Source organism: Cetorhinus maximus, chromosome 7 (genome assembly GCF_964194155.1).
Source record: "Cetorhinus maximus chromosome 7, sCetMax3.hap1.1, whole genome shotgun sequence".
NCBI classification, from domain to species: domain Eukaryota; kingdom Metazoa; phylum Chordata; class Chondrichthyes; order Lamniformes; family Cetorhinidae; genus Cetorhinus; species Cetorhinus maximus.
This window is the reverse complement of record NC_135885.1, coordinates 8,959,891-8,984,069: the sequence shown is the minus strand read 5'-3', so window position 1 is coordinate 8,984,069 and position 24,179 is coordinate 8,959,891. Positions and strand designations below refer to the sequence as shown.

Here is a 24,179-nt window from a genome sequence, read left to right as displayed (position 1 = left end):
TTTGGATCGTGTTAAAGCTGAGATACCCTGGTGTGGAACTGAGAGGGCCATTATCAGCAAAAGATGCAGGTAGATTCAGAAAGTACTTGCTGTGTGCAATTAATTACTTGTGTGCCATGGCAACAATAAGAAATGATGGTGGTGGTGATGGTGATGGTGGGTGGAGGGGGTAATTATAATTGTCCTTACTGTTCCCAAACTAGCAAAGAGACTTTTTTTTTTAAAAAGAAGAGCCTGACCACTATCCATTTGGTAGGACGTAGCACTCTTGCCTTTTAAGTCAGGAGATTATGGGTTCAAATCCCGCTCCAGGACGTGAGTGCAACAATGGTGAAAGAGCTTTTGGAACCATAGGGCCAAAGTCACCTGTTCCTCCCAAGCACTTACCACATGTCACGTCTCAAATTACTCACACACTGTATCCCATTTTATTTTGTGAAAGAAATCCGTCTACTTTACATCTAAATGACTTAATGTTATCTTTTTGCACCATCTCCCTTGGGAGCCGATTCCACAGATCGACCCTTCACTAACTGAACTATTCCTTCCACAGATTAGTTTTGAATTCACCCTCCTTGAAGTGCAGGCCATGTCCTCTGGTTCTACTGTCCTGGCCATGGTCTATGGATCTCATCCTTTCAGAATCCAAGATATAGCAATCATAGCAACTCTCAACTTTCTCTTTCCCGGTGAGAACATGCCAATTTACACAATCACTCCTCATAATCCATATCTTCAATCATTCTGTTTCCTCCTTTTTTGTTATCCACTCAATAGCTGATTTTTATACTGTGATAACCAGAACTCTACACAGTATTCTAAGTGTGGTCACACCAATAGTTCCTATAGCAGTGGGGCAACCTCACAATTTCACCCCAATATTAATCTTTTAACATATCAAAATTTTACTCACTGCTGCAATAGTTCGAGTTATTGTCAATCAGATTGCTCTCATTTTCCACACACGTTATTATCTTTCCATTTAACCAATAGTGGGGGTCTTGTGGTGCAGTGGGTAGCATCCCTGCCTCTAAGCCAGAAGCTCCAGGTTCAAGTCCCATCCCAGGACTCGATGGCCAAGGAAGACATGTTTGTAACGCCACCAAACAGGTTGAGCATCAACTTGTAAATCCTTCCAACACACAATGGCAGGCAGTAAGAATGGAAGAGATTGCTGGTCAGCCATGTGATGGAAAGAAACGGGAGCCTCTACCATTACTATTCATAGGTCCAGACTACAACATGCATGCCAAGTTGGTTGGCTCAGTTGGCCGGATCAGATTGCTGCCAACAGCATGGGGGTCAATCCCCATTTTGGCTGGGGTGGATTCGGGATCTGCCTCCTTGCCCAACCTGTAGTGGAGATCATGGCACTGTTGATCAGACCTGCCTTCAGGCAGAGAACTGAAGAAGAACTAATAGACCCTTCTGGACTTTTTGTTCCCCATTTGAATCACTTTGCATTTCTCTACATTGAATTTCATTTGCCATCTGTCTTTCCAATTCCCAAGTATATTCAAAACCTCCTGTAGCTTATCCTGTTCAGCTTTCGAGTCTACCGCCACTTTGTAACTGGAAATTAACACTAAATTCTCCAATTCATCAATGACCAACCCAGCTGTAATGTCAGTCCCAAAGGAGAATTTTAAATGAGTATTTTATTGGTGAATCAACAAGGGGCTGTCAGCACTGGGAACCTGAGTCAGTGTTTATATCAAGTACTCACAGGTCAGGTACAGCACAGGTTGGAGACAAGGGTCTTGAATTTTTGACTGGCCACCCAGGCATGTTATGCAACAACAACTTCTGTGTCTATTGCACCTTTAATATACAAACTGACCCATTTCACCTCCATTATGTACAATGGAAAAGTAAATTGGGAGGTTTCTATAATGAGCTATGATCTGCTCTTCCGGTTTTATGCCCAGTCAACAAGATGAAAATCTACCTCAAGACATAGTTTCCTCTACATTGCCTCAACAGTACCCATTAACCGTAACCTCAGAAAAGCATGACATTTCCAATTTCCACTAAGAAATGGACTAACACTGCCCAATCTCGATTAAATGTAGAATTCTTGTAGGCGAAGTAGAGTCTTTCGTCTGTGTGTGGGCAGTATCACAGCATAGTCCTAGAGATAAAAGTACATTGTTCTAATAATGGTAGATCAGTTTTAAATCTGACACTAACAACTGCACCAGCAGATTTAATCTCTGCATTTTCATTCATAGTTGGAGTTCAATGAGTCTCTTTTGGTACTATCACATATCTCACTGCTTTCCTTGCTAATTTTAAAGTAAGCACACGATGGCAAGGTTAGAAGCATCTTGGAAAAAATATGTTTAAGCAATTATAGGCTTATAATAAGGTTGCTTTAAACAATATCTTATAACTAAAGGCCACTTAGTTTATTTTAAAAGATAGGAGAAAATGGTCTCCAAAACATCCAAAAAAATCTCAAAATCCCATTGAATAAAAACAAGAGTTTGACTTATTCAGTCTTAATATTCTACTTTTATCGATGTATGGTACAGTGTTCAGACAGAAAAAAAGGCTAGTAAAATTAAGGCAGCTATTCAAAATAGCTTTTATTCTGTAGAAACTTCACAGCATCGTTGAAGCCCTTGTGATACAGAGACTCCATCGTCGCTTGGCCCGGTGGAAACAGCGCCTGATTGAGCCTCACGAAATTTGCAATGGACAGCTGTAGTTCAAATAGGAGAGGATGGTGAGAAGGACAGAAAGCAAAAAAAGGGAGGAGTTATTAAGAGAATATACAATGTTGAAATGCGGTGCTGTACCTTTTGAATTGTTTCCCTGTTTATTAAAATAAACAATCCTGATCGGAAGCTAATCTTACACGATCAAAGGGTTGCATACAAGGAATGCACTTAGTAATAAAGACAGAATAATTCACATAAAAAGGGGAATAGAATTAGGAGGTTTGGTGGGTTACAAACTGGTGGCTATTCGGCCCGTTGTCTCTGTGCTGGCTCTCTGGAGGAGTAAAGTACCCAATGTCAGTCCCTTGCCTTTACCCCATACTCATGGACATTCTTCCTTTTCAGTTAACAATCTAATTCTCTCTTAAATGTCTCAATTGAACCTGCCTCGATCAAACTCTCAGGCAGTGCATTCTAGATTCTAACCACTCAAATCGGTGCCCTTTGGTTCTCAATCCTTCCACCAATGGGAACAATTTCTCCCTATCTAGTCTGTCCAAACCCCTCATGATTTTGAACACCTCTATCAAATCTCTTCTCAACTCTCTCTTCTCCCAGGACAATAGTCCCAGCTTCTCTAATCCTTCTACATACCTGAAGTTCCTCATCCCTGGAATATTCTCCTGAATCTTTTCTGCACCCTCTCTAATGTTTTCACATCCTTCCCAGAACTAGTTGCAATGCTCCCGTTGAGACCAGACTAGTATTTTATATAGATTTAACATAACTTCCTTGCTTTTGTACTCTATATGTCAGCTGATAAAGCCTAGGATGCTGTATGCTTTATTAAGCACATTCTCAGCCTGCCATCTTCAATGATTTGTGCACATATATGCCCAGGTCCCTCTGCTCCTGCACCCTCTTTAGAATTGTGCCCTTTATTTTATATTGGAAATAAATGAGTTTGGGGGGGGCTGGGGGGGAGGGGCAGTGGGACAAATTAACAAGTGCCTGAACCAGGGCTTTACACTGAAAGGGTTTGCTGGATCCAGTAGTCTCAGGAAGCAGGACCAACACATGCAGTCAGGAACTCCAAGAGTTTCAGCAGAATTTTTCGCACTTGGTTGGTTCATAAGAAATGGGAGCAGGAGTAGGCATATGGCTCCTTGAACCTGTTCTGCCATTCGATTGTATCATAACTGACCTACCCCAAATCCCTATATACCTTAGTGTTCAAAAATCTATCGGTCTCAGGTGTGAACATCACTGAGCATCCACAGCTCTCTGGGGCGGAGAGTTCCAAAGATTCATGATCCTGAGTGAAGAAGTTTCTCTTCATCTCAGTCCAAAATGGCTGACACCAATTTTATAAAGGTGGTCTAAAACAGGTGTTAGGCCTACTATGTGTGTAAATACGGCCTTTACTCTTGTTTTAGGCAGCCACCAACGATGCCTCAAAAGAAAAGAGCCTGGCCCAATATTGGGTTGGACATCTGTCAGGCATTGTTTGGTAACCAGGTGTTGGTCCCCAAATTGACCTGGTCATGCCTGTTTTCTGACCAATTTATATCCCTTAATATCACAATTTATTCTCATTTGCCATAGAGATTAAGGTCAGACCTGAGTCCACAGTAAAGCAAAGCGAACCTTCGTCCTCCGCACAGTCTCACTTTGCTTTTATATGGTGTCACATCAGGGCCCAATTCTATATTCAGGTCACAGCCAGGTCAACAATTGCATCACTGGTGCAGAAATATTGCAGGGTAAACAATCTTTGTAAAACCGCACTATAAACATAGATACTTAAATAATGGAAAATATTTAAATCAGCATTTTTCAAGTATTTTAAGTATTTGACCAGTGAACACACTTTGAAAAGAACTTACGATAAAGTCCTGCTTTGCAATCGTGACATACAAATTGCTTTGAGATTTGTCTTGAGGGCAGATATCCAATTTCCCACTGAAAGGTGATACAGTCATGGTCCGTCCAGTGGATAAGATTGGAAGCCTGTTTGTTAACCCACCATCAATCCAAGTCTAACAAAAAACAGCAAGGTTTTAGAATGAGTCCCTTGTTCACAAGGTCAGAATGAGTAAGACAGAATTAATAAATCCTGTGTATATACAATTACACAGCTCTTACCTCATCTGATTTTTCTTTTAAAAATCACTTATCCTGTTCCGGTCACCACTCTGAAATTGTCCCCATTTTATTTATGACACCAGCACCAGCAGTGTTTAAAGTGAACTTTACTGTAGCAACGAAAGACAGACCTGTATTTATAAAATGCCTTTCACGACCTCAGGACATCCCAAAGTGTTTTACAACCAATGATGTACTTTTGAATTACATCAGTGACAACAGTACTTTACTGTGTAGGGAACGCGGCAACCAACCTGCGCAAAGCAAGGTCCCACAAATACTAGTGAGATGATAAGCTGTTTTAGTGATGTTGCTTGAAGAATAAATGTTTGCCAGGATACCATTGCTTTTCTTTGAAATAGTGCCATGGAATCTTTTATGTCCACCTAAGGGGGGCAGAGAGGTCTCAGTTTGGACAGCATCTCCAACAGTGCTGTATTTCTTTAGTGCTGCACAGGATTTGTCAGCCTAGATTTTTTGCTCAGGTCTCTGGAGTTCAATATAGAGCCTTCTGACTCTGAAACAAGAATGCCCCCACTGAGCCAGGGCTGACACCTAGTAATAGGAAAGACAAGTCTGGCAGGGAGAGGAGAAAAATTGGTAGGACAATGCATTAGAACTATTGTCCCTTCAGCTGTAGGACTAGGTTGTAAATCCACCTCAAACTCATGCGATGACTGCCTTTGCTCTGTCCATAGCATGAGTGATGTACAAAATGAACTTAGGCAGCCCCAAGCGTTTCAAGTCTCCAGCACACTACCACTCGCATTCTAGGAACATCAGAAGCGGGGGAGGCGATGGTGCAGTGATATTGTCACCGGTCTAGTAACTCACAGACCCAGGATAATGCTCTGGGGCCTGGGGTTCGAATCCTGCCACAGCAGATGGTGATATTTGAATTCAACAAAAATCTGCAATTAAAAAGTCTAATGATGACCATGACTAATGAATGTCCTTTAGGGACGGAAATCTGATGTCCTTACCTGGTCTGGCCTACATGTGACTCCAGACCCACAGCAATGTGGTTGACTCTTAAATGCCCCTCTGAACTAGGGCAACTAGGGATGGATAATAAATGCTGATGGATAATAAATACTGGCCTACCCAGTGACGCCCACATCCCATGAACGAATAAAAAAAATAGAAAAGAAAAGAAAGGGCCTGTTCTGCCATTAAGTTAGATCATGACTGAGCTTAACTTCATTCTACCACCTTTGCCTCATAATCCACCGACACTTATCTTAGTTAACAAATATCTATCCACCTCAACATTGAAAGCATTAAATCCTTTTAAAACTTTAAATACCTTGATCAGGTCACCCTTCAATCCTCAATGCCCAAAAGAACACAAGTAAAATTTATGCATAACCCTCAAGTTCTGGTATTGTTCTGCACTGAATCCGCACTACACCCTCTCCAAGGCTAATAGCCCCTTCCTTAAAATTGAACAAAGTTTGCTGCCGATGTTCCTAACAGAGAACTCCATCACTGTGCCAGTGCAATACTCCACTGCATCATGGTATCAATACAATACCATGCTCCATTACTATGCCAGAATACCAGGCTCTATCAGACATACCAGTACAATATAGTATTTCTGTGTGTGTGATGGAGCTCTGTAAAGAGCTCCATCACCGTACAGAGCTCCATTACTGTACCAATACTAAACTGAGCTCCATCACCTCACTGGGTTGTTATCAATGTGATACACTACTCTATCAATAGAATACAGCTTTACAACACTACCAAAACAACACTCCTTTCTTTTTAGGCAGTCCCTGGGGATCAAGGATGACTTGCTTCCACTCTGGTTTAATGGGTTCTGAGATGGCTGATAAGTCCAATGTGTGATCTGCAGACTCTGCCACATGTGAGGCATGAAAGGTCAGGTAGGTGAGTTGTTTGGAGGTTTGTGCGCTCTCTCCAATGCCATGCCTTGACTTCGCCTCTGTATGTTCCTGACAAAGTCTTTGGATGTGTTCGGTGCCTTCCCAAATACACCTTTGGTCAGTCACAGGCTAGGAGTTCCCATGAGTTGGCAGGAATGTTTGACCTCTTCAGGGATGCTTCAGGTCGGACATCCCTAAAACATTTTTGCAGCAGAATCTCCTTTATCACTATGAATGTAATACTGTGCTCCACTGCTGTCAATGTAATACTGTACTCCTGGGTCATGGAAGGGTGCAAATCAAAATCTGTCATTGTTCCCTTTTCTGGTTACTCCTGTTGGAAACTGCATGCGCTGACATTGTGCAGGTAGGTTCAGGCTGCTCAGTGATGCAAATTAGTCACCCAGCATTCACTGTATACCCTCATCATAGAATCATAGAATGGTTGCACACAGGAGACCATTCAGCTAGCCAGCTCTCTGGAATAACTCACCTATGTCCCAATCCCTCGCCTTTTCCCCGTAGCCCTGCAATTTTTTTCAGATAACGATCAGATTCCTTTTTGAAGGCCTCGATTGAACCTGCCTCCACCGGACTCTCAGGCAGTACATTCCAAATCCTAACCACTCAACGTGTAAAAAAAAAATGTTTCCTTATGTCCTCTTTGCTTCTTTTGCCAATTAGCTTAAATCAGTGTCCACTGGTTCTCAATCCTCTTACCAATGGGAACAGTTTCTCCTTTTCTATTCTGTCCAAGCTCCTCATGATTTTGAACACCTCTATCAAATCCCCTCTCAACCTTCTCTTCGAGGAATGATCTGTGCACATGTGCCCGAGTCCCTCTGCTCCTTCAGCCTCTTGTATTCTTTGGTACCATTTATTTTATACTGCCTCTCCTTGTCCTTCTACCAAAATGTATCACTTCACACTTCTCTGCATTAAGTTTCATCTGCCACTTGTCCACCCATTCCACCAGCCTGTCTATGTCCTCCTTACAGTTCACAATGCTTCCAAGCATTGTGTCATTTGCAAATTTTGAAATTGTGTCCTGTACAGCCGAGTCCAGGTCATTAACGTATGTCAAGAAAAGCAGAGTTCCTAACCACAACTCCTGGGGAACCCCACTATAAATCTTCCTCCAGTTTGAAAAAAACAACCATTCACCACTGCTCTGTTTCTTGTCACTCATCCAATTTCGTATCCATGTTGCTACAGTCCATTTTATTCCATGGGCTCTAACTTTGCTTACAAGTCTGTAATGTGGCACTTTTAGCAACTGCCTTTTGGGAGTCTGTGTACACCACATCAATCCTCTGTTAGCTCATTGAAAAAACTGAAGCAAGTTAGTTAAACACGATTTGCCCTTAACAAATCCATGCTGACTTTCCTTAATTAACCTACATTAGTCCAAGTGACTGTTAATTCTGTTCTGAATTATCAATATTAAAAGCTTTCCCACCACCAAGGGTAAACTGGCAGGCCCATTGTTGCTGGGCCTGACCTCACTCTGTTTTTTGAACAATGGAACCAGACGAAATTATGCATATGACATGACAATAGCTAGTGCCTTTCATGAGAGCGGAAATTGAAAGAGAAAAAGAAAAAAAAAATAACCTAAAATGTGAATCTGACACAGTTAATACCCTGATCCCAACACTAGGGTTAAATTGTACAGCAAAAATAGCATTCTGGATTTCAATCATACCACCTTATACTTTCGAATCCATTTTAATAATATTCCACCACACACTCATTCCGGAACAATGGTTTACTTTCCAGTAAAGAATCTTGACATCAGTGTGAATAGGCTTTGGGTGTCAAGTGAAGACAGTAAATAGTTACTTTTGGCTTCACGTCTAAAGTTGATGATTACTAATCTGAAACCTAGGATGTTGCGAAGGTTCATGATTTGGGAGCAGTTACTGATGCTATGTTTTAATCTCTCTCTTTATTCAGTCGATTTCTTCTTTCTCCCTTTACAATTTATTTTGCATAATCTGTGCCAATGATTTGAGAAGCTAACCATACCAAGAGCTCAGATCACTATCCAAGACCATATCATTCCAGTTCCCCAACACTGTCTGTTTATGCCCCCACCTCACCTCATTGTTCTTTCATTGCTCTCCAAGAGAGAATTCGCAAATACTCTCCTTAATTGCCTCTGCTTTTCAGATATTTCAGCTAAGATCTTGGCTTCAAGTATCCTTTTGCCAGGCACCATCAGTCTGTCTCTCTGCAATTTTAAATCCTTGTCCTCATCTTTACACCCCAACCTAACCCACGAATCTCCCCAGCCACATGTCAAATTTTATCGGATTCCTCTCCTGTGAAGCATATTGGGACGGTTTACTATGTTATAGAGAATATTTCGAAGCAAGTTGTTGTGCGGAGATCTTGGAATGGTTTTCCCATTAGTATTTTGTGAGTGTCGGCGACAAATCTGCGGCATAATTTTGAGTTCAAGGGTAGCCTTCTCCACTGCGACACATTGAACGTGTTGCACGCACATTTCCACTACCCCAGCTGGTGCTAGAGAACCCTGTTGTGCCTCCATCTGCTCCATCACTGTCAGAGACAAGAAATACCTGGTGGTGGCATAGCGGATTTGACACGGCTCCTATCGCACAAACCACAATCACAAAACTGAATGGTGACGGCACCATAACTATTTGTTCACGTTGTGACCTGCAGGGTACCATATTCATGCCATGTGGTCTCTTTCAAATAAAATAATGGAAATTTTGCAATGATATTTTTGGGATATTTGAAGCACACAGGTGCATGCGGTGTAGCTTAGTGCTGTTAGTCGATGTGCTAATTCTGCTAGTTAACTCAGACTTGGAGGTGTAGTAGCAACCCAAGCAATGAAACAATGATTGGGGAGGGCAATAACATACGCATATGTGAAGTGTCCAGTTCATGACCAGTTGACATTACAAAACTAGAGAAAATGAATTGGAAGAAAAAAAATAACGATAGGGTCCTTCCTCTTACCCTTTCCCTTCTTTTAGGATTTGATAGCGCAAATAAGGAGAAATTGTTGTCTCTAGCAGGAGCGTCAGTGACCAGAGGACACAGATTTAAGGCAAAAGAACCAGAGGTGGATTAAGGAGAATTTATTTTTTTTTTTACACAATGAGTTGTTATGATGTGGAATAAGAACATAAGAAATAGGAGCAGGAGTAGGCGATTTGGCCCCTCGAGCCTGCTCCACCATTCAATAAGGTCATGGCTGCCTGAAAGGGCGGCAGAAGCAGAATCAGTGGTAACTTTCAAAAGACAATTGTATAAATACTTGAAAAGGAAAAATCTGCGACACCATGGGGATAAAGATGCGGAGGACTAATTGGATAAAGTAGCTCTTTCAAAGAAAAAGAAAATGACTTGCAAGTGCTTTTCACAACCACCAGATGTCTCAAAACGTTTTTCAGCCAATGAAGCAGTTCTGAAATGTTGTCACTGTTTGAGCATGGGAAACGCCACAGCCAATTTGGACACAGCAAGCTTCCACAAATAGCAATGTGATAATGACCAGATAATCTGATTTGGAGAGGTTGATTGAGGGATAAATATTAGCCAGAACTCCAATATTCTTCTTCGAAATGGTGCCTTGGGACTTTTTTTTTTATATGTCCAGTGGGAGGTCAGTAGGGGTCTTGAGTTAAATTCTCATTAAAAAGACGGTACCTCCGGCAGTGCAGCACTCCCTCAGTACTGGACTGTCAGCCTTGATTTTTGTGCTCAAGTCCTGGAGTAGAGCTTGAACCCAGAACCTTGTGACTAAGAGGCAAGAGGGCTACCAATTGAGCCATGGCTGCCACAAAACTATTGTCAGCTCAATAGGATACGAACATGCAACCTTCTGGAGACAAGATGAGCCGAATGGCCTCCTTCTGTTCTGTATGAGTCTATGGTTCTCGGCACAAGGAGAAAGCATTTTTATGTTCTGAAAAGCAGAGTAATTCATTAAGCATCATGATGGGCTTGAAGCCCCTTATAATTTTCTTATTTGTGAGCATCGCTGGCAAGGCCAGCGTTTGTTGCCCATCCCATCCAAATTCCCCTTGAACTGAGTGGCTTGCCACACCATTCCAGATAGCAGTTAAGAGTCAACCACAGTGCTGTGGGGTCTGGAGTCGCATACAGGCCAGAGCAGGTAAGGATGGCAGATTTCCTTCCCTAAAAGGACACCGGATGGATTTTTAGGACAATCAACAATGGTTTCACGGTCATCGTTGTCAACACAAGCTTTTCAATTCTAGATTATTAATTGAATTTATATTCCACCAGTTGCCGAGGCGGGATGTGAATTCATGTCTCCAGAACTTTTCTCAGACAAAGACCACCACCTTCAACACCTCTTTGACCCTCTTGTCTCTGACATCTTTTGATTATCTGCTCACACCACACCCTCAATGTGTCTCTTCCCCCACCAACCCCACCCACCTTAAACCAATTTATATTTCTCCCTTGTTGAAACAATGCTGCAGTTCTGCCGAAGGGCCATGAGGGCTCGAAACGTTGACTGATTTCTTCTCCGCCGATGCTGCCAGACTTGCTGAGTTTTTCCAGGTAATTCTGTTTTTATTTTGTTTTGGATTTCCAGCATCCGCAGTAGCTTTTAGCTTTTTGTTTTTATCTCCAGAACATTAGTCCGTTCCCCTGGATTGTCAGTCCAATAACATTGCCACTACGCCACCATTCCCCTCCTAACACTGCTCTGGGTCAAAAGAAGTCCATTCACTTCAGATACAGGGGTTGGAATTATATCTAGATTCTAGGATAAAAGCCTCTTCGATCTTTTGCTTTCAAGGTTCCTCGTAAATAAGTATAGTGACAAACCCCCATGTCAATTTACAGGTGATTTCAATCACAAATCGTACAAAGTGGCAGAGTGGCTTGCAACATCCTGGGGAATTACCATTGACTAGAAACTGAGCAAGACCAGCCATATAAATACTGTGGCTACAGGACAGGTCAGAGGCTGGGAATTCTACAGCAAGTAACTCGCCTCCTGGCAACCCATAGCCTGTCCACCATCTGCAAGGCACAAGTCAGGAGTGTGATGGAATACTCCCCACTTTCCTGTACGAGTGCAGCTCCCACAACACTCAAGAAGCTCGACACCATCCAGGACAAAGCAGTCCGCTTGATTGGCACCACATCCACAAACATTCACTCCCTCCACCACCGATGCACAGTAGCAGCAATGTGAACCATCTACAAGATGTACTGCAGAAATTCACCAAGGCTCCTTCGATGGCACCTTCCAAACTCATGACCACTACCATCTAGAAGGACAAGGGCAGCAGACAGGTGGGAACACCACCACCTGGAAGTTCCCATCCAAGTCACCCACCATCCTGACTTGGAAATATATCGCCGTTCCTTCACTGTCACTGGGTCAAAATCCTGGAACTCCCTTCCTAACAGCACGGTGGGTGTACCTACACCACATGGACTGCAGCGGCTCAAGAAGGCAGCTCACCACCTTCTCAAGGGCAACTAGGGATGGGCAATAAATGCTGGCCCAGCCAGCAAAGCCCACATCCCGTGAATGAATAAAAAAAAGAGCCCGCTTGATTGGCACCCCATTCACCACCTTCAATATTCACTCCCTCTACCACCGAAACAAAGTGGCCTAGCCAGTGACACCCACAACCGTGTAAAATAACAAGTTTTTTAACAAGTGCCTTATGTTTCATTCGCTACCACAATGGGTGGATCACATAGATGTATTTAAGAGGAAGCTGGATAAAGTATGTGAGGGTGAAAGGAATAGAAGGCTATGCTGATAGGGTGAAATGAAGTAGGATGGAAGGAGGCTCATGTGGAGCATAAACACCAAAATAAACCAGTTGGACCAGGTGGCCTGTTTCTGTGCTGTACACTCCATATAGTTTTGTCAACCCACAGCAGCTCACACACAACAAGTTTTCTTGACCAAAAACAAAAATACCTGGAAAAACTCAGCAGGTCTGGCAGCATCTGCAGAGAGGAGCACAGCTAACGTTTCGAGTCCGCATGACTCTTCAACAGAATTGACATCTGCCTGAACTCAGCAGTAGCAGTTTCAAGGTATTGAAATGTAGGATGAGGGCAGTATTTTTTGAAATAGTGTTCCACTAGTTGACTCAGGCATAAGGAGCAATAGCAATCAGAAAGTTGAAAAAAGGATCCAGGGCTGACACTCCAGTGAAGTACTGAGGGTGTGCTACACTGTCAGAGGTGTTTGCACTCTTTGCACTGTTCCAAAGAGGAGCAAGATTCATTCTCTTGCAGCAACCTCTGCTTGAGAAAGTGTGTGTGTGTGTGTCTGTGTCTGTGTGTGTGTCTGTGTGTGTGTCTGTGTGTGTGTGTGTCTGTGTGTGTGTCTGTGTGTGTGTGTGTCTGTGTGTGTGTCTGTGTGTGTGTCTGTGTGTGTGTCTGTGTGTGTCTGTGTATGTGTGTGTGTCTGTGTGTGTGTGTGTGTCTGTGTGTGGGGGGGGGGGGGGGGGGGCGTGGGGGCGTGGGGGGGGCTCGGCTGTTATGCTGCCCCAAAAATCCCGGCAGCCTGTGCACGAACACAGGAAGAGTCAACTAGGCAACATAATGGACAGAGGGGAAGAGGGCGGAAGAAGATAGGTAGAAAATCTAATGGGTTGGAGGGGAAACAAGTTATAATATAAGAAAGGTACAGGATTTCAGGTTCTCCTTGTTCAGAAGCTGTAATCAACTGGGTCAAGGTGGCCGAGGGCGCTGCAGCATCTATGCAGTCGTAACCCATGTTTTGTCCTGATGTTACTTCTAATCTCAGCTGTGTTGCTGCTAACAGTGCACAGTACGAGGCCAGCAACTTAACATGGACGAGGAAACAAAGAGGAAGAAGTAACTCCTAGCGGGTACTTTTACGCATGACTTCAAGGTAAGCTCGGACCAACACCTGAAAAATCCAGGGAGCTGGTCACGTACGGATTCAATGGAGGCCTTCAAAACGGAATTGGATAAAAAACCTGAAGGGATAATGGGGAAAGGGTAGGGAAGTGGTATAAAACAGATTGCCCTCCAAAAGAGCCGGCGCAGACTTGATGGGCTGACTGGCTTCCTCTGTGTTCTACTATTCCACAACTCTGTGATCAACGTAGGCTGGGAACATGGAAGAAAAAAAGTCCAGCAAGTTTCTCTGATTACAAACAGAATAAAGTGGGACGCATTGCAAATTATGCTGGCGGTAACAGTAAGCTGGTTAATACCTTCATCAAAATAGCAGATAAAGGGATCTCCTCAGAACAAGGGGCACTTTTGTTATTAATAAACTGCATAGTAGATTTTGGTCTGTAACTTAATCCTTCTGCCAAACAGAGCCATTCTTTGGAGAGATTCCCCATTTTATATTTTGGCAGCCTCTGTCCTTCTTCTTGTCTCAATTCATTCAACTCTTGTTCTAACCTGCTGCACTTCTGCCCTCAAGTGTCCATTTGTATAGCGCTGCTGTTGTTTTTTGCAGCATAAGTTCATTCAGGTTCTCACGTAATGAATGTGTAATTTACACGTTATGCCTTGAAATGAAATGTCTACAGAAAATGCAAATAATAAATCATAGCTATTATACGGAAGCAAACCGATACTCACTTCTCCTCTATACTCCACTGCCTTGATCCCAGCATAAAATGGCACAAAGCTACTGGCGAGCAGAACCTGGCAAGAAATAGAAAGCATCAACTTTCAAAGATAAATCTGCAAAAATAACATTTTTCTGCTTACAGGTGGCTTAATGTACATCTCCACATGGTATGGGCAAAGGCAAAGAATCTCCCAGATTGTGTTGAGCTTGCTGTGCACAAATTAGCTGCCGTGGTTCTGGCATCACAGTGACTACACTTTGAAAAGTGTTTCACTGGCTGTGAAGTGCTTTTGAGACATCCTGAGGTGGTGAAAGGTACTTCTTTTTTTAATGCCCCTACAATATTTTTATCTCTTGGTTTGTCCTGGAGATTATTCTTTGGTTCCCAGAGATTGCAAGGCAATACTGGAGTGTGGGCTAATCCTAGGTCGGTGACTTTTTTTTATTGATGCATGGGTTGTGGGCGACACTGGCTAGGCCAGCATTTATTGACCACCCCTAATTGCCCTTGAGAAGGTGGTGGTGAGCTGCCTTCTTGATCCATGTGGTGCAGGCACACCCACAGTGCTGTTAGGGAGGCTGTTCCAGGATTTTGACCCAGCGACAGTGAAGGAACGGTGATAAATTTCCAAGTCAGGATTGGTGAGTGGCTTGGAGGGGAACTTGCAAATGGTAGTCTTCCCATGTATCTGCCACCCTTGTCCTTTTAGATGATAGCGATCGGGGTTTGGAAGGTGTTGGCTAAGGAGGCTTGATGAGTTCCTGCAGTGCATCTTATAGATGCTGCCACTATGTGCCGGTGGTGGAGGGAGTGAATGTTTGTGGGTGGGGTGCCAATCAAACGGACTGCCCTGTCCTGGATGGCATCAAGCTTCTTGAGCGTTGTTGGAGCTGCACTCATCCAGGCAATTGAAGAGTATTCCATCACACTTCTGACTTGTGTCTTGTGTTATAATCCCAGTTGATGTTACAAGCACTTGGACAAGGCAGATCACAGGGTGGAACCTGGCATGATAGATCCTAACTTTTATTTTTTTTGTGTAGAAAGGTGGATGGTGGCTACTGAACAGAGTCACAGGAGTCAGCTGATGAACTTTTAACAAAAGAATAAAACATTTATTAAACAAGAAAAAGATTCACATATTACAATACTCCTTCACCACAACTATACTTTCACAGATATATACAGGTTCGTAAGGATAACACAAGTTACTAAAGCTAACAGTAAGTACACAGTCTATGTGAACCAATAGGCGACCTGTGGTCAGACACACCACACTCTGAAACCATGTGACAGATGCCACCCCAAACAGATGCTATGGGTCTCTCATCAACTCCCCCCAGACACTTGTCACACTGTGAGCCATCCAGTCTCACTGAACTCCGCCTTTCACACAAGGGTTTCCAATCTCCACTCCCGAAGAACTCGCTTTGGAATCTTCTCCCAAACGACGCTTTCTCTTGGACCTCTTCTACAAGGGTCCACTGCCAGGGTTTCAAACTCTCTTTCTGATGTTCCTCTCGCCTGGATCGCCATGTGCATTCATGCTTTGCCTTCCACGCACTCTCGCCCAGACTCAGCTATGCCAACAGAACACCACTACTTCAATAGACCACACTAAAGGAGTCACCAACCTTGACTGTCTCCTCGAAAGCTTACTTTGCCATGAGTTTGCTTCCTGCAGCTTTCTCTCTCAACTTGCAGCCTGCCTCTCTGCTCCTTGCTCTCACTTCCACTGAACAGGGTTTTGTTCCAGATTCCAGTCCTTGTACTTTGACTCAAAGGGCTTCTTGGGTTCTTTCTCCTTTTCCTTTAGGACCTGCTCCCTGCAATTCCCTCTCCCAGTAGACTACTGACAACTTGGTATCTCCCTCGAGATCCAGGACTCACTCGACATTTGCTGCTACTTTAACTTTAGAGTAACTCATCTAAGATTCTTAGACTTATTTTCCTCAGCAATCTGCTAGTATGTCCAGCTAGAGAGAGATGTAAACTGCTCCCTTCACCTTACAGTATAATCACCAACTCAAACTGCTTTCAGTTTTTGTGTGCGTGGGTCCCCCTCTGGACCCCTGTTGCTAGGCAACAGCACAGCTTTTTCTACCTTGTGTTTGTCTTAAATCCCCTTCAAAAGTCATAAAATCACATTAGAATGCAGGCATCCTATAAAGTGAAACCAAAACTCAAGTTTCCCCCATTAACACACAAATACAGAAATACAAATTAAACTTAAACTTAAAGATATACCTAATTCCTAACACACGCAAATACACATATAACTTACTTAAAACTGTCTCTAGTTCCTACGCCCTTCCTAACAGCATTGTGGGTGTACCTACAGAACATGGACTGCAACGGTTCAAGAAGGCAGCTCATCACCACCTTCTCAAGGGGAACCAGGGATGGGCAATAAATGCTGGCCCAACCAGCATCCTGTGAATGAATGAAAAAAAAGCACTTGCAGATGGTGGACAGGCTTTGGGGAGTCAAGAACTAAGTTATTTGTAGCAGGGTTCCTAGCCTCTGTCCTGCTCTTGTAGCCATTGTACTTATATGGCTTGTCCAGTTCAGTTTCTGATCAATGTTAACCCCCAGAATGTTGACTGTGGGGGATTCAGCGACGGTAATGCCATTGAATGTCAAGGAACAATAGTTAGATTCTATCTTGTTGGAGATGGTCATTGCCTGACACTTGCGTGGCATGAATGTTATTTGCCACTTGTCAGCCCAAGCCTGGATATTGTCCAAGTCTTTCTGCATTTGGACATGGACTGCTTCAGTATCTGAGGCGCGAATGGTGCTGAACAATGAAGCTTGCACAGTGAACATCCTGACTTCTGCCCTTATGATGGAAGAAAGGTCAATGATGAAGCAGCTGAACATGGTTGGGCCTAAGACGCTACCCTGAAGAACTCCTGCAGTGATGTCCTAAAATTGAGATGATTGATCTCCAACATCCACAACCATTTTCCATTGTGCTAGGTATGACTCCAACCAGTGCAGGGTCCTACCCCTGATTCTCATTGACTCCAGTTTTGCTAGGGATCCTTGATGCCACACTCGGTCAAATGCTGCCTTGCTGTCAAGGGCAATGATTCTGACCTCACCTCTGGAGTTCAGCTCTTTCATCCATTTTTGAAGCAAGGCTACAATGAGGTCAGGAACTGAGTGGACTTGGCAGAACCCAAACTGAGCGTCAGTGAGCAGGTTATTGCTAAGCAAGTGCCACTTGATAGTATTGTTGATGACACTTTCCATCACTTTACTGATGATTGACAGTAGGCTGATGGGGCAGTAATTGGCCGGGTTGGATTTGTCCTGCGTTTTGCACACAGGACATACCTGGATAATTTTCCACATTACCGTTAGATGCCGATGTTGTAGTTATATTGGAACAGCTTGGCTAAGGGCGTGGCAAGTTCTGGAGCACAAGTCTTCAGTATTATTGCCAGAATATTGTCAGGGCCCATAGCCTTTGCACTATCCAGTGGCTTCAGCCGTTTCTTGATATCGTGTGGAGTGAATCAAATTGGCTGACGACTGGCATCTGAAATGCTGGAGACCTCCGGAGAAGGCCACGATGGATCATCCACTCGACGCTTCTAGATGAAGATTGTTGCAAATGCTTCAGCCTTATCTTTTGCACTGCTGCGCTGGTCTCCTCCATCATTGAGAATAGGGTTATTTTGGAGCCTCCTCCTCCAGTGACTTGCTTAATTGTCCACCACCACTCATGATTGGATGTGGCAGACTACAGAGACCTGATCCATTGGTTGTGGAATTGCTTAGCTCTGTCTATCGCTTGCTGCTTATGCTGTTTGGCACGCAAATAGTCCTGTGTTGTACCTTCACCAGGTTAACACCTCATTTTTAGGTAAGCCTGTTGCTGCTCCTGGCATGCCCTCCTGCACTTTTCATTGAACCAGGGTTCACCCCCTGCCTTGATGGTAATTGTAGAATGGGGGATATGCCAGGCCATGAGGTAACAGATTGTGGCTAAGGGCAATTCTGCTGATGCAGATGACCCACAGCGCCTCATGGTTGCCCAGTCTTGAATTGCTAGATCTGTTTTAAATCTATCCCACTTAGCACGGTGGTAGTGCCACACAACACGATGGAAAGTATTCTCAATGTGAAGACCGGACTTTGTCTCCACAAGGACCGTGTGGTGATCACTCCTACCGATGTTATCATGGACAGATGCATGTGCGGCAGGCAGGTTAGTGAGGATGAGGTCAAGTATGTTTTTCCCTCTTGTTGGTTCCCTCACCACCTGCTACAGACCCAGTCTAGCAGCTATGTCCTTTAGGCTTCAGCCAGCTCAGTCTGTAGGGGTGCTAAAACACTGCAGATCACAGCGTAAATCCACAGGTCTAAGATGCACAGGACCTGGTAGGGCTGTGTCTCTCCGGCTGCCTGTCTCTCTTTTCCGCAACTGGACAGTTTCCACAATGGGCAGCCGATTCACGGTGCCGTTTCTCACGCCTGACGGCAATCTGAGAATCCATCCCATTGGTTCCAGAGGTTGTCATGGCCCACCAGCACCAGGCCTAGCAATCATACTTCATGAAGTGGCCCAAGGCGATTAAGGGATATTGTTAAAGAGACAGCACACTGTATGTAGCTCCTCCTGCCAAGTATCAGAAATTCAAGCCTGGGCCCAGTAGGATTTAATGTCTGTTAATACTAATGGAAAAGGATCCTTATGTGCTAGTGTTTCAATAATAGCATTTGTAACCCACGAAATTATGCCCCTATAAGGAGTGACTGTCTTCACGTGACCAGAAAGCAGTGGTAAAAGGGAATATTTTCACTTAAAAAAATAGGCCAAGAATGTTTATTTGTAACTTTTTTTTTAAATACCCTGAATTTTTACAGCCTGGTTATTTCGATAGGTGAAGAAAAATTGAGAACAGTTTACATACTGTAGACTCACGATCTAATCTGCAATGTCACAAGTAAACTTAAATTAAAACAGTTTGAGAGAACAAAATATGAAATTTATAAGAATTTGTTGGTATTAAGGGAAAACCAGTGGTAATAAATCACAGTGCAGTGTAATAATAAAACAGCAATATATTGGACAATAAGCTATTATGGGATCAAAACCAGCTTTATAATAAAATTTTCTGTGTCGGTCCTGATCATCATCAATATCATGACTTTCATATCTGCCATTTTCCCTCCTCCTCATTAAAAGTTCTGTCCCATCACTTTTACCAACAATTTCTCTCTCCTCCCTTCTACAAGCAACAGAATGTACCCTGCAGGGAGTCTAAATATTCTGGATAACTGGTACACCTCCATTCCCCCAGCCAAGTACACCCTCTGGCACGCACCCTGAAACCCACCACCACCATCCCGAAAACAATTAGATAAAACTTTATATTAAATAGTCATTTGGTAGTACAGAACTTGAGTATTGCCAAAAAAAAGAGACAGGCTGTCGAAGTTTTTCATCTTGCAATATGGACAGACGCAAGCAAGAATGCCAAATTTCAAAGGGAGCAACAATTACACTAGCAGCCAATTGAAGGTTATTATAGTTGGGCTCGCAATGTTGTTCACTTACACTTGCTAGAAGCTACATATGTTCATATACAGCGACCCGTCCTCTGCAGGCAAAAGGAACATGTCCAGGTATTGCATCTTTTTTGAATTAAACATAAGCATGGGGGAATAATAGTTCCCTGGCGCATTCTCCATGCAACACCTGGACCATCAGTGTCAACTTGCTAACCAATCAGCACCTTTATCTCATGTAATATAAATTGCTCTTCCTTGGACATTTGGCATTCTTGCATCCGTGCCAATGAGTGGAAGACAAAAAGCTTCAACAGAATGTCTCTTTATTTCAGCAATACTTTGTATTAAGTCTGTCTTTCTGCATCCTCCAGTACCACCATTCCTAAGAGCTACTGCAACTTTCATTAAGTACAGTAAACAGGTAGGAGTCACTATCCAACTACTTCTCCCTATCCCCTAAACACACGTAGCACTTGGTCCATTGTGCAGGTCTGACAGCATCTGTGGAGAGAGAAACAGAGTTAACGTTTCGAGTCTGTATAACCCTTCTTCAGAACTGCTCTGAAGAAGGGTCATACGGACTCGAAATGTTAACTCTTTCTCTCTCCATAGATGCTGTCAGACCTGTTGAGTTTTTCCAGCATTCTCTGTCTTTATTTCAGATTTCCAGCACATGCAGTATTTTGCTTTTAGCTTGGTCCACTGAGTTTGTTCCCTACCTTGAGACCCCGATTACCAGCAGCAACTTCTAATGAAACTACTGTAAGTTATTGTCACCTCACCTTTGTGATTTTAAAGTTGCCGACATGCTCACGATTACACCACACCTACTTTTTCATTGTCTGCCTCCACCTCCTCCTCCACAGTCTCCCATTGAATGATGGGGAAGGTAAGGAGCAATAGAGTCACAAAAACAAATGGGGAGATAAAACAGAAGAACAAAGAAAGGGGAAACAGAAAATGAAAATGATAGGAAAGACGGGAAAAAAGAGTGAAAGGGAGAATATATAGAACAGGAGAGGGGAGAGAAAAAGAGAAAGCAAGGGAAAGAAGGAAAGAAGGAAAGAAGGAAAGAAGGAAAAAAGGAAAAAAGGAAAGAAGGAAAGAAGGAAAGAAGGAAAGAAGGAAAGAAGGAAAGAAGGAAAGAAGGAAAGAAGGAAAGAAGGAAAGAAGGAAAGAAAGAGGAAGCCAGAATGAGAGTGCGAGAAAGAGAGAGAGAGGGAGTGAATCAGAATTAAGAGGCTGTGGCATGCACTTCTCAGGTTAGTGATACAGAATGTAAAGCAGTATATGTAATAGTGAATCCATTAGTCAGGTCACAGTGCATAGCTTTTGGCTCTACACTACAGGTAGGATGTTATGGCAAACAAAAATACATGGCTGAATTTTACAGGGGGGTTGGTGAGCATACTGGTCCTCAACACCCCTCTTCATCCTCCCCAAAAAAAAGTCAGTCGAAATCCAACCAGCTTTAAAAAAAGCCACCCCATGACAATAACACGCGGCCAGCGCTCTAAACAAACTGAGGATCAGGCTTCTGGCAGCTCTTGAAGTTCCAGCAGCGCCAGAATTTAGCAGTGCGTACTGCTGGGAAGGCCCTTGAAGATCGAAGGTGAACATCCGACCCAGGTAAGTTCTGGGCTTTTTGGGTGGAGAGGGATCAGGCATCCTGGGAGGTGGGAGCAAAGGGGTTGGAGGTGGATTTTGGAGGACAGGGAGAGAGGCACAAGAGAGATAACATTTTGGGGAGTGCCCCCCCCCACCGCCGCCCTATGTGCCAGGACACCTTCCCCAAAGAACATGAACTCCTCGTTCCTTCCCACCTTTAAGTTTGTTAAATAAAAATGGTATTCCCACTCTCGTCCACCCTCCACTGCCCAGTGTATTCTGGCAGTGCAGGGGAGCTGAGGACCTTACTCGGCCACTTAAGGGCCTCAATAGGCCTAAGGGGCAAGGACGAGCTAGTGGGCGCCTTACCTACACTCTCTGTATTATGGGGGCCGTGTCGGGGTGAGTGGGAAGGTGTTGGGCTAGCCACTTGACATACTTTATGTGGCCCCTGCCAAAAACACGCCCAGTGGGAGGGACACCGGGAAGGCGGCGGCTTGGGGGGGGGTGGGGGGGGGGAAGGGTGTGATCCAGCCAACAGTGCGGATTCGATAGGGTTATGTCTACTTTAAGTAACTACAAATACAAGGAACGACCAGAAAATTGTAGCTGTATTCACCGAAATAGAAGAGGTTATCAGTGACATAGATGTGTTAAAATTATGAAGGCTGGGGCAAAGTTGATAGAGCCAGTCTGTTTGCATTGATTGAGGAGTCTAGAACGAGGGGTCATTGAAAGGAGTAAAAGTAAGATATTAAGGAGAGCGGGAGATTCTTGTCTATTTTTGCACAGAGGGTTGAGGATAGGGAACGGAGAACCAGAGTTAGTGATTGAACTGTTGTAATGTAGGAACAAAATTGCAACAGTGGCTGCATTTTTCAGAAAAATGGCTTCATTGGCTGTAAAGTACTTCAGGACACCCTGCATCATGAGAAGTGCTGCATAAAAGCAAGTCTTTATTATCTTTTTCTCTTAACATTTGCACAGCAAACCCAACTATCCATTCCCACGCAATCTGAGATTAGTTACCGTTATGAGGTCCTCCCTGGTTGGAAACGAGGAGATCAAACAATTTTTCAGCGTCTTGACGTTTGTGATTGACACGTGGAGCTGTTTGTGAGCTTTCTTATGGGCATCAGCAGAAAGAATGGACTCCATCCCCTCCCTTAGGAGTAAAAGCACAAATTACATTACTTGCCTTCCACTGTTAAGCATTCCTGGCCTGTCTGGAACGCTATGTTTTTATATAAGAAAAGGCAAAATCTACATGATTCATATACAAGCTTCCTGCAATCTAACCAAACTAAAGCTTCACCTTAATCACATTCACATTGTGAGTTAAACATTCATAACTGCAACATTGCAGCCCTGAATGTGGCATCAGAAGAGGGAACGCGAATTAAGAGGAGCAGGAATGACATAAAATGGTTACAGCACAGGAGGAGGCAATTGGCCCTGTCGTACCTATGCCGGCTCTCTGCAAGAGCAACTCAGCCAGTCCCACTTCCCCACCCTTTCTCTGTGGCTCTGCAATTTTCTTCTCTTTCAGTTGCTTATTCAATTCCCCTTTTGAAAGTTCCAATTCAATCTGCCTCCACCACACTCAGAGGCAGCGCATTCCAGATCCTAACAACTCCTGCGTAAAAAAGATTTTCCTCATGTCGCTGTTGATTCCTTTGCCAAACACCTTAAATGCTGACCCTTGTGCCAATAGAAAATTTTCTCTATAGAATCTGTTTAAGAGCTTCATGTTTTGAACACTACAATCAAATCTCTTTTTAACCTTCTCTTCTCCAAGGAGAACAACACTAGTTTAATTCTCCAATCTTTCCACGTAACTGAAGTACCTCATCCCTGGAACTATATTCGTAAATCTTTTCTGCAGCCTCTCTAAGGCCGTCACATCTTTCCCAAAATGCAGGGCCCAGAATTGGACCCAATGCTCCAGTGTTTTAGAAACATTTATCATAACTTCCTTGATTCTGTATCCTAGGCCTCTATAAAGCCTAGAATTCTGCATGCCTTTTAAGCCAATTTCTCAAACCTCCCCCATTGAGCTTGGTTCAGTTTGGAGGGGGGAGGGTGTCACGTAAAATAGGGCAGGTGCCCAACCCACCATCTTCCCACCCACCCCAAGCTAACCCCCACAATATGGAGGGTGGGTGGGCAGGCGCAGAAATCAGCAGCCCACCCTCCATGTTTAAGTAGATAATCAAGTGTCAATTAGGCTTAAAGATAAAAACAAAAAGCTAAAAGCTACTGCGGATGCTGGAAATCCAAAACAAAAACAGAATTACCTGGAAAAACTCAGCAGGTCTGGCAACATCGGTGGAGAAGAAATCAGTTAACGTTTCGAGCCTTCACGGCCCTTCGGCAGAACTGAAGCATAGTTAGGAGAAGGGAGAAATATAAACTGGTTTAAGGTTGTGGGGGGGGGGGGGGGGGGGGGGGGGGGTGGCGGGGAGAGAGGGACGTTGAGGGTGTGGAGATGAGCAGATAATCAAAAGATGTCACAGACAAAAGGGTCAAAGAGGTGTTGAAGGTGGTGATATTTGTCTAAGAAAAGTGCTAATTAAGAATGGAAGACAGGATATTCAAAGTACAGCTCTAGTGGGGGTGGGGTGGAAAGACTAACAAGGTTTTAGTTTTAGATTTAAAAATAATGGAAATAGGTGGGGAAAGAAGAATCTATATAAATTATTGTAAAAAAAAGGGGTGGGGGGGAGAAACGGGGTGGGGATGGG

At 43.7% G+C, this 24,179-nt stretch overlaps 1 protein-coding gene across 4 annotated transcripts in view; it reads right to left on the bottom strand.

Annotated features, from left to right (window-relative positions):
- Window positions 1–2,558: 2,558 nt before the first annotated feature.
- Window positions 2,559–24,179, bottom strand: part of pnpla4 (patatin-like phospholipase domain containing 4) — a 42,764-nt gene continuing 21,143 nt past the window's right edge. For all 4 annotated transcript variants that reach the window (XM_078545055.1, XM_078545054.1, XM_078545053.1 and 1 more), the window contains 4 exons: window positions 22,465–22,600; window positions 14,309–14,374; window positions 4,550–4,702; window positions 2,559–2,704 (listed from right to left, as the gene is read on the bottom strand). In XM_078545055.1, the coding sequence (XP_078401181.1) occupies window positions 2,573–2,704; window positions 4,550–4,702; window positions 14,309–14,374; window positions 22,465–22,600 (487 nt within the window). In that variant the 3' untranslated portion in view covers window positions 2,559–2,572. The remainder of the gene's footprint in view (window positions 2,705–4,549; window positions 4,703–14,308; window positions 14,375–22,464; window positions 22,601–24,179) is intronic.